Raw genomic sequence first — 10,272 nt, 5'->3', positions numbered from 1 at the left:
GAGCTCATATCACCACCATTCTCATTATTCATGCTAACTTTTGCTGATAATAAATGAGTAGCCTTCTCCTTCTCCAACATAGATTCCACTTTGCTATCCTTCTCAGCCTTGTTATCAGGTATAGAGATATTAGCTAAGCAATTTTTTATGCTATCTACAATCTTGTTATTAGGGATCAACTCTGATCCAATGACAACATCCTCTTCTTTATCCAACACCTCAACTTGCTCTATCTCATTTAGTTCACACTGAGTTATACCAGCATGATCATCCATCACTTTCAAAGTATCAGAAATAATTTTTGGCTGAGCCCTTAGATTATCAGTTTGCAAGTCTTGCCCCTGAACCAACTCCTGAAAAGAGTTAGCTATATCTTCATGCCCTTCAACACTGATAAGCTCCACCTCTGCAACATTACCATTATCAGTTCATACCATTTGATCTTGTGAATCCTCCAAATTGTTCTGCTCTTTAACATTTGATTTCTTCTCTGAATCATCCTTCATTAACAACAAATTTTGATTCTGACCACCATGACTTCTTTGATCTTCAGAGATAAGCAACTCCTGCTCCTGATATTCATCTGCGTTGTTATTCACCAACTCTACATCAATATCATTACGATTATTCTGATCTTGTAGCACCTCAAACTTGTTTTGGACCATCACATCTGTATCCTTAATCTCAGTTGGGCTGATCTGTAACACCTTTGAATTTGAGCTATTCTGCTTGGCACTAAAGAAATACCTATTATCTTTAACAACATTCCAATTCCCAGGATCTCCAAGTAATTTCCCGCTAGCTAATCTCCTAGCATTAAATCTCCTCATATTCTAATAAAAATGATTCCTTTGAGGTTGTGCATCAAGTAATTTGCCTTTTTATACCTCATCATGTTTCACATCATCAATCACAATAGCCTTACCTTTCTCTACTGAGTCATTCATCACCTTCTCAGGCTCATTCACTACATGCTCATCAAACTTCTCCTTTTCCTCGTCAAACACTGCTAGTTCAGGATGAAGTCTCCTGCATTCAACCTCATTATGCCCTTGTAACTTACATTCTTTACAAAATTTTAGAAGCTAATCATATTGTATCTTCACTTTTTCAAATCGAACCTCCTTAGAAACCTCATCTTCAATTTCCATATTAACATACTCAGGTAGATCTGCTAGTAAGTCCATAAGCACTTTAACTCTTGCACAACTTGGTCTTGTACGATTAATAGTGGCAAGATCCACATGAATAGGTATACCAACAACAGATGCAAGTGAAAATAATGCTTTCTTAACAAAGAAAGTAGGCAGCAAGTATGGAAAAGAGATCCAAGATATAACCTTTGATGTTTCTTGATCAACTTTAAACTTGGAATCATATATCAAAGGTCTCATTTGGTACGAATAGCCATCTCTAGATTGTAAGTAATACACACCTTTTGAACAAAAAGTAACAAAGTCCTCCTTTGTCGAAAGTCTAATAAGCACATGTCTATCATGAAACAATCCAATTGTACACTTCCCTTTCATCCCACATTGAGCAGGGATGATAGTTCTTAGTTCCTCCAATGATGGCCATCCATATGAAAATTTACCAACGACTGCATGCTTGAAATCTTCCAATTGCTCCATCTGATCCACCTCCCTCTCAGTCCATCGCAATACATGAACACCATTGCGATATTCCACCTTTTTAACAGAGATATTCGACGTAACGTTTTGTATGGGATTAGGATTTTCTAGTTGAAGTATATGTCTATAATCCATCTTAGGTATTGTAGGTTCATGATAGGAGTCTTTCGTGGTTATAGTAGGTGTAGGTATAGTGGTTATAGGGAAATGTGTATCATTTGCATGTTTTGTTCATTCAGCACAATGTTCATTTTGTTATTCAATTGTTATTAATTAGCTATAAAAGTCGTTCTCTTTCTCCTTCACTTGAAATGAAGGAAGTTCAAATGTGAAATGAAATGGTTTAATTAATGCAAACTCCTCTATTTGATGATACAATAAGATCTCTCTATAACAGCATCCGCATATAACAGCACCTTTCTGTAATAGCCAAAATTTTTTGGAACTGATTTTTTATATTCTCCTTCTCTATAACAACATTATACTTATAACAGCAATAGCCAATTTTATAACAGTACGCTCTTTGTAAAATTACCCCCTCCCCCCCCCCCCCCCCCCCCCATATAAATCTTTTTTGGTAATATAGTAATTAACCATCTTTATAAAACTAGAATATCTATGATTCCCATTAACAAGTGTCAAGATTTTGATCAAACATTTGATCATTTAACACACTATTTATGATAAAAAATATTATATGAATATATATTTTCATCATTAAAAGATTTCCTTCGTTATACAATGTGTGATTAAGCTTGGAATTTGGAAATTAAAAATAAAAAATTAACATTTTATGCATCTTTTTGTCTATAACATCGAAATATTATTTAAATGTCAATGTTATTATATGTGTATAACAGCCATTCTGTATAATAGCCAAAAACATTCGGACTCAATGATGTTGTTATAGAGAGGTTTGACTGTATTTTGTATTCATACTTTGGCCAAGAAAATATTTCATTAGTATGGACCATTGCAAGGTATTATATATTGAACTATGTAAACCAAGAATAACGACAACATTAAAAATAAAGTGTTAAGTAGTAAGTACCACATTACCTAAGCCAAAAGAGAATATCATGCGACCAAACTTCAATTACCATAGAGAATGCTAATGCAAAGAGTTCTTGACTTCTTGTGCTTTTGATTAGAAGGATCAATTAGACAAGTTATCAACGTTATACTTGCGTAGAAGGGAGGAGCTGAATATACGAGGTTTGCTTCACTCAAGAATGACATAAAAAACATGAAAATTCTAATAAAACTAGCAAAATGTTTTTTTAGTTGTCTTAATTCACTCGACAATGATAATAATTGGTGGTTTGTTCTACGCCTTTTTTTTTTAATGACATGGGAACCCGCAGCCGCTACTCTTCGGGTGCGCACAGGGTAAACTCAACTCCTGTGTAATAGCTCACAAATCACACAGGAGAGATAACCCGCACTAGGCAAGCCCCGTGCGACGAGCTCGACCCAGAAGGCCTGTTCTAGGCCTTAAATTAGCCCGCATTGGGGTATGCTCTAGGTGGTGATACTTGGGCAATTTGCAGGAATACCCTTATTTCGGGATGGTCTTTAATTTTTGTCTCTCAAATTGCCGGTCTTTAATTTTTATCCTTCAACTAAAAACGTGGCCGAAAATACTCTGCCATTCTGTGCTCGAACCCCAACAGATCCAAAAAAAAAAAATCGCAAAGCAAAATTTCATAACAAATTATGTCTATTTGGGGTGAAGTTATGACTCTGTAGTATCCCAACAGAGTTTTAAAAAAAAATCGCAAGGCAAGTTTTCATAGCAAACTATGCCTATTCGGAGTAAAGTTAAGCCTTGAGGTAGAGTTCTTTAGAAATTAAATCATCCTACAGAACTATACCTTTTCTATATAGAAGTCATGCCTAAGGCATAACTTTGCCCCTTATCCAGTATAGTCATGTAGGATACTACAAAAGTTAAGGCATAATTTTATTTTGAATAGGCATAATTTCTATGAAAATCCTGCCTTGCCTTGTTTTTTTTTACTCAACTGGGTTTTGAACCCCAATCTTTGATTTCGTAGACGCGCGAATAAAAATACTCTGATCCACAAATTTTCATTAAATAAGAAGTAGGAGCAAAAATTAAAGACGACCGAAAAATTAAAGACGACCGAAAAATTAAAGATCAGTCCGTATGAAGATCAATCCGCTGAATTTTTTGGTGATCCATTTTCACGGAAAAGCCCACAAAACATTAAAGCTAAGCCCATTTAAGTACGCAACTGCGATTTTGTGGTTGCCGCCGGAGAGCGTGAAAATGGTGGGAAGAAGTTTGGTCGGGGCGAAGAATCTGTGGCAGCTCAAACATCTCTTTTCCAATCCCTTCATCTTTCGACCCTTATTATTATCCCAACAAACCAGGTATATATATCTCTCTCTTTCCAGATATAAACACATAATTTTGCAAAACTCTAATGGTGTTTTAGTCTTTTTACTGCAACATGCAAGATTCCCGTGGTTGGGTCACACACAATAGCACAAAAATGGGTATATTCGGGTCGGTTTTTCTGTACGGCTGACAGAGCTGTGGAATCAACTACTGATGTTGAAGAGAGTTGTGGAGAAGGCAAAATCAAGAGGAAGAAATTGAAGGGTAAAAGACAAGTTGTCAGGTGGTTAAAGTTCTTTAGGTGGAAAAAGAAGAAAGATTTCCAAAGAATGACTGTACAAGATAAAATTCTTTACAAATTGAGCAAGGTAAATTTCCTTTTTGTATAACTTTACTTTGTAAGGTAGAAGCTTTATAGCAAGATGTTTGATATTTTAATGGTAAAAGTAGTAAGGTGGCTTCAAATGTTTGAAATACCAACCTCTTTTTGCTCCTCTGACCTTTTTATGTTATCTTTTGATTCTTGTTTACTCTAGGGCAATCTGTGGTAAAAGTCTTGTTATCTTTCTAAATATTTGTGCTTGCCTGTTCTTCCGAAAGTAGTCTTTCTACCCCCAAATGTAGTTGTCTCAGTCCTTCCCAAGCAGGGGCAGATGCAACATACATAAATTTATGTGTAAAAATCACAAAATTGCAAAAAATAGTATGTCTGAACCCATATTTTTCAAACAAGAATGGAGTCAATGTTAAGAATCTGAACCCAATCGAGTTTAAAATCCTGCATCCGCCTCTGTCCCTAAGGGTCGGACTGTGATGTTTTGCAAGTTATATCTATATTTTGAATATGTAAATTTTAGTTTCAAAAAGCGAATTAAATTAAAACCGGAAGAACTTCGAAAGTTTGTAAAATTGACCGGTGAGTGAAAAGTGAGAACCAAATTGAGACAGACGGAGTCAGTTTTTCTATGTCTGAACATAGAACACTAAACTATTATTCTTGAGATTGAGTTATATGAGGACTTTGGGTATTAGTCTAGTTTATGTTTTATGAATGTTAGAGTTATGATCTGCTTTAATCGGCAAAGAAAAGACTTGGGTAGACTAGGACAATGACCCCATGTAGGGTCTTAGTCATGAAATCGTACCACCTTGCATGGTATCTTTGCAAGATATCTCACCCTACAATTATAACCAAACTCTTTATTGTTGGGGTAAGTTGAGGTTAGGTCCTGACATTGCTCCAAAAAGTTGCTGGTTTACAGAATAAATTCATTTTTTTAATAGAAAAATCTCTTTTGTGTATCAAATTAAGCAGTCTAACACACTCGAAAGCATGATAAAAGAAGCAGAAACTTGTGTGCAATGGTCAATTCCTTGTGTGAGCTATGAGCTACATGATCAACTTGCCTAGGTAAACAGTTTTCATAGTGTCCCTTGACCCCCACAGTTATCTTTAAAGGCATTGTTATGTGATCTATGTCGAAGCTTATCTAATAAGATCAATTCGTTACTTTTAAGCCAGGGGAAGGGGAACAAAATAACAAAGAATAACTAAAAGCTCTTTTAATGGTGGAAGCTGCGGTTTTGGCACAAAATAATCACGCTTGACAAATTAATTTCTTTTAGAACCAACATTTGAAAAGATAAACCTCTGATATCAAGGGGGAGTTTCAGTGTTAATAGGGTAGGCTCCGCTTTATTGATAAGTATTGGATGAGATAGGTTTCATCGTCAGCCATGGTTCCATTGAATGGATAATCCATGGCATGGTGTCAGTTTACCTAAGAATATTGACATTAACGAGGTTAGAACTGCATTTGTTATGACTCTGAGTTTCTTCTCTTTTCCGGATATGGTAAAGAATTAACCACTATATGACTCATTATATGTTGGTTCTTCATGATGTGGAGCGATGGAGCTTACTTCTTCTTATGTGTTCCCTTAATTACAATTAAAGTCCTTACCAGCTTGCCAATTCTTATATTCTGTAGGCACGGAAAAAAGAGGAAAGGCTTCTTGAAGCTCTTACGAAAGTTGAGCCCAAGGAAAACTCAGAAGCTACCCATGATCCGGAAATACTGACTCCAGAAGAACACTTTTACTTTCTGAAGATGGGAGAGAAGTGCAAGAATTATGTGCCAGTTGGAAGACGTGGGATACACCAAGGTGTCATCCTTAACATGCACCTGCACTGGAAGAAGCACCAAACTCTAAAAGTGGTGGTGAAAACATTCTCTCCTGAGGAGGTAAAGGAAATCGCTGCAGAGCTTGCAAGATTAAGTGGTGGAATCGTTCTGGATATACAGGATGACGACACCATTATAATGTACAGGGGGAAGAATTACTCTCAACCTCCAACAGAAATAATGTCTCCAAGAAGTACTCTTTCCAGGAAAAAGGTTTCTACATAGCGTCTACTATTGTTTTTTATGCAACTTTGCAGTGTTTGCTTGCTGGATCTTCTGAACATGAACTGTTCATTTAACTCCTCCTTTTTGCTTGTTATTACTCCTTGTCTACAGGCCTTGGATAAATCTAAATATCGAGATGGCCTGAGGGCTGTCAGAAGATATATTCCACGGCTTGAACAGGATCTTGAGCTGCTTCGATTGCAGACTGAAAATAGAAGTGGTACTCCTGAACAAAATCAAGTAACTGGGTCTGAGAATTTTGACCCTGAACATTCTTCGAACCTTCAAACTGAGGCATCAAATAAGCTCAAAGAGATGATGATCAAAAATGCTGAACAAGGTGAAGGAGACGAGTCCACAGCAGAATCAGATATAGTTTCAGATTCAGAAGATCTTTCAGATATTTTCGAAACAGACTCTGAGGAAGAGGATGAGGACAAGACTGAGGAACCTCTTTACTTGGATGAGTTTGAAAATTTTCCTGTACACAGCAATGGAGAAGAAGAGGATTTTGAGGAGCATTTGCGTCAGATATCTGCTAACTCGAGGAAAGAGAAATCCCAGGGTAAAGATGCGGACACACCAGATCCTGATGAAGTTGATAAAATGATTCTGCAAGCCGCATCACTTTTGAAGAAAAGGAAGAGATGAATGCCTGTATATTCTTAGCAATATCCTTCACTTGGGTATCCTCAGGCTACGAATTAACTAACTAATAGAGCCTTTATCCAAGGAATCCCTTTTCTCCAATGGGTTCGAACTGTAAGACTAACAAGTGAGAAGAAGCAAAGATAATTGAGGTTCATCTTTGTGGTTCATTTGCATCTGTCCAAAGTCCTTTGAGAGTATTGAAGTAGAAAGATGGTATACAGTCTGATTCATAGCAGTGTTCAACCAGAATACAGAGACTGAATGTGGAGAGGAGCAGGCTTGACAAAGCTCTTCTACTGGACAAGGATACAAGATTGCAATCATTAGACTTGTCAATGAGATCAGTGTGGATTGGTGAAAGGGCTTAAAAAGCAGTACTTGCTGGTTGAATAATCAGTTAACTGGGACACTCTCACTGGTTGGGGCAATTTCATTCTGGGGTTAGATTTTTGTATGGGAATAAGACTACTTAATATCAAATGTTAATTTACCTCTCTAAGCGAAAATAGAGATTCACGTGTTTCAGCAGTAAGGGCATTGCTACTCTTGTTATCAATGGTGTTGCGAAAAGTATAAGCCTTCTTTCTGTCTTTACTGCTGACACCAATAATAGTTCTATGCTGTTCACAGCCTTGATGTATCTCGTCATTTACAAAACAGTTTACCCTTTTCAGTCTGAATTGACTGAAGGAGAGCCTTGGCGTAACTGGTAAAGTTGCTGCCATGTGATTAGGAGGTCGCGGGTTCGAGCCGTGGAAACAGCTTCTTGCAGAAATGCAAGGTAAGGCTGCATACAATAGACCCTTGTGGTCCGGCTCTTCCCCGGACCCCGCGCATAGCGGAAGCTTAGTGCACCGGGCTGTCCTTTAGTCTGAATTGACAGAAACTCTGAAAGTGAGGTAACTGTAAAAACAAAAAACAGCGTTCTAGATTATGGTTTCTATTAATGTATCTCCAGTAATGATCCATTTGCATTCCACGTCTTTGCTGAAAATTATAGAAATGACAGTGACCATTAATGCACAAGCCGATTGCATCCTCAAGACCTTCTCAATATCTCCCAGTAAGCCCTGGATAAATGTTTTTTAAGGTTTAACCACCCCTTTGCCCAATTTCAGATAAAGTGCTTCTTTTTTTTTCTTTTTCTTTTTTTCCAAGGACAGTTCTTAATGTTAGCGCAATTGGAGCAAGGAAAACCGTTTAAAAATGGTCAGATGACATCCTGCATTTAATCTATTTCCAATGCGTGTTCATATCTAAGGGGAAAGGGAAACTACCCGCCTGAGATTTCCTAATGATTAATGTGATGGGTCCTTCTCCTCTCTCTCTCTCCCTTTTTCTAGTTTACCACCCTGTGTTCGGTACCCGCATTTGAGCTCAACTAAATTCAAATTTGTGCTGGAAAGTCCCACATTAGGGAGTACAACGCTCACTAATAAAAGTGACTTCATGCCCTGGACTCGAACCCGTGACCTTTGGTTTCTCTCTCTTAATATACGTAGTTGAGAAAGGAAACTGACAGTCTTGTTCCTCTTCAGTTTTCGTTTTTCCGTCTTTTCTCCTTTTCCCTTGTGTTCTTAATCTACTAGGCTTTAGCATGTCCAGGGAACTTGATGAACAGATGAAAACTTCTTTGTCTATAAGGCTATCCTGCAAATGATGATACAATACAGAGAGTTCCTTTGGCCCTAGATCAAAACATGTCAATATTTTCCCCTAGAGTTACAAGTTAGTATCAGAGAAAGCAAAAAATGTGTACAAAGTATTAGGACGCTAATCTGAATCCTCTAGCTGTTCATTATCAAGCTCTTTCACTCGCTGGACTGCTTCTTCAACGCTTCTCGATAAATGATCAGTGTGATCCTCAATGAATTTCAACAGTGTCTGCAGTTGTTCTTGGTAAGCTGTGCAACGACGCTTCCATCGCTGCCTCTCATTATAAAGTTCAATCGTCAGCTCTCGAATTCTTTGATCCTTCTCATCCTAGAACAAGCAAATATTAAGTTACCAAAGTGAGAGAAAGCATATAATCACGGTTACTGAATTCTTCAACAGAAATAAAGAAATCACTTTTATGTAGAAGTTCTTTCATATCGCTTTGAATAGGGGCAATGGCAGAGTGATCAAGTTCAGACATGTGCATTTCTTTTATAGCAAAAGCAAGCAACCAAATAGACTGCAGCCAAATTGGCCTGCCAATCGAGTCATTCTCCCTCTTTCAAACATAATAGCAGTAGTACATATAAGTATGCTTGCTGTAGTACATCAACTCAAATGTCAAATCCGTTAGAAACTTGTCCATTGTCATTCAACTTAGAACATATTGACATTAGTAAGTAGAACTATAACTTGTCAAATGCATCACCAGAAATCTGTTGAATGACTAGTGCTAATTAACAATTACCTCACTGACCAATTTTTTTGTGGATCCTCTCCATGGAACTTTACTTGGGGACATTAATGCATGATTATGCTCTTTTACAAATTTTGTGACAACCCACTTGGTTCCATCCCTTAAAGCTACTCTCAGTATGGCAGGACAGCCTTCTCGAGTTACTGGTGGCGGAGGAAGAACTCTATTTTTCCTGTGAATATATTTTTTCTCATGAAAACCTTCTTTCGAGCAGACAAAATCCTGTCCAATAACCATATTATTGATCCGAGACCGCCGATTATGATGAATGCGAATGGTAAAGCCTGTCCGCCTGCCATATGCCATGTAAAAGTCTCTAGCATCATCTCTGGAGTTGAATTCCGTGCCAATCTGTGGCTCAATAGCATTGTCGCTTGATGGTTGATCTCCATTAGATTGCCTAAAACATTTGTCATCTTGGGAAACATAAGTACACATGGCTCTTGTGAGCTCTTCGACAAGATAACCATGGTCATCATTGCTCTCAACTAACAGATTATCTTTTCTTTCATCCAAATGAAATGCATGGCTAGATGGGCTCTCCATGGCCAACTCAGACTTATAAATGCCCATAATCCATCATGTCCTGCATTATCAGAGAAGAAAAAGGAATCAGCGAGAAGGCACCAAAACTGAAACAAGTTGTGCTCTGTTTTGATCACAGATGTAGAACATAAAAGGAAAAGAATGGGCAAAAGAAGCACCTTTATGCTCTCCGAGAATCAACTAGTACGTGAAATGAGGAAAATATGACTAATACGCATCATCTATCACACTATCATTCCTATTTGTGAAACTTGA

General features: G+C 37.6%; 2 protein-coding genes across 2 annotated transcripts; one reads left to right on the top strand and one right to left on the bottom strand.

Annotated features, from left to right (window-relative positions):
• Positions 1-3,755: 3,755 nt before the first annotated feature.
• On the top strand, positions 3,756-7,659 carry LOC132631447 (uncharacterized CRM domain-containing protein At3g25440, chloroplastic). Its single transcript, XM_060347025.1, has 4 exons — positions 3,756-4,028; positions 4,094-4,364; positions 5,988-6,395; positions 6,519-7,659. Exons 1-4 carry the CDS (start codon positions 3,802-3,804, stop codon positions 7,056-7,058), a joined length of 1,446 nt encoding a protein of 481 aa, XP_060203008.1. The 5' UTR covers positions 3,756-3,801; the 3' UTR covers positions 7,059-7,659.
• A 1,172-nt stretch (positions 7,660-8,831) lies between these two features.
• On the bottom strand, positions 8,832-10,044 carry LOC132630905 (protein FAR-RED IMPAIRED RESPONSE 1-like). The gene is made up of 2 exons (XM_060346486.1): positions 9,463-10,044; positions 8,832-9,041 (listed from the first exon to the last, which is right to left on the bottom strand). The coding sequence occupies exons 1-2, from the start codon at positions 10,042-10,044 to the stop codon at positions 8,832-8,834; spliced, it is 792 nt and encodes a 263-aa protein (XP_060202469.1).
• Positions 10,045-10,272: the final 228 nt, after the last annotated feature.

Source organism: Lycium barbarum, chromosome 3, assembly GCF_019175385.1.
Source record: "Lycium barbarum isolate Lr01 chromosome 3, ASM1917538v2, whole genome shotgun sequence".
In the NCBI taxonomy this organism is placed as follows: Eukaryota; Viridiplantae; Streptophyta; class Magnoliopsida; order Solanales; family Solanaceae; genus Lycium; species Lycium barbarum.
The sequence above is the reverse complement of the archived record's forward strand: the minus strand, read 5'-3'. Positions and strand labels throughout refer to the sequence as shown.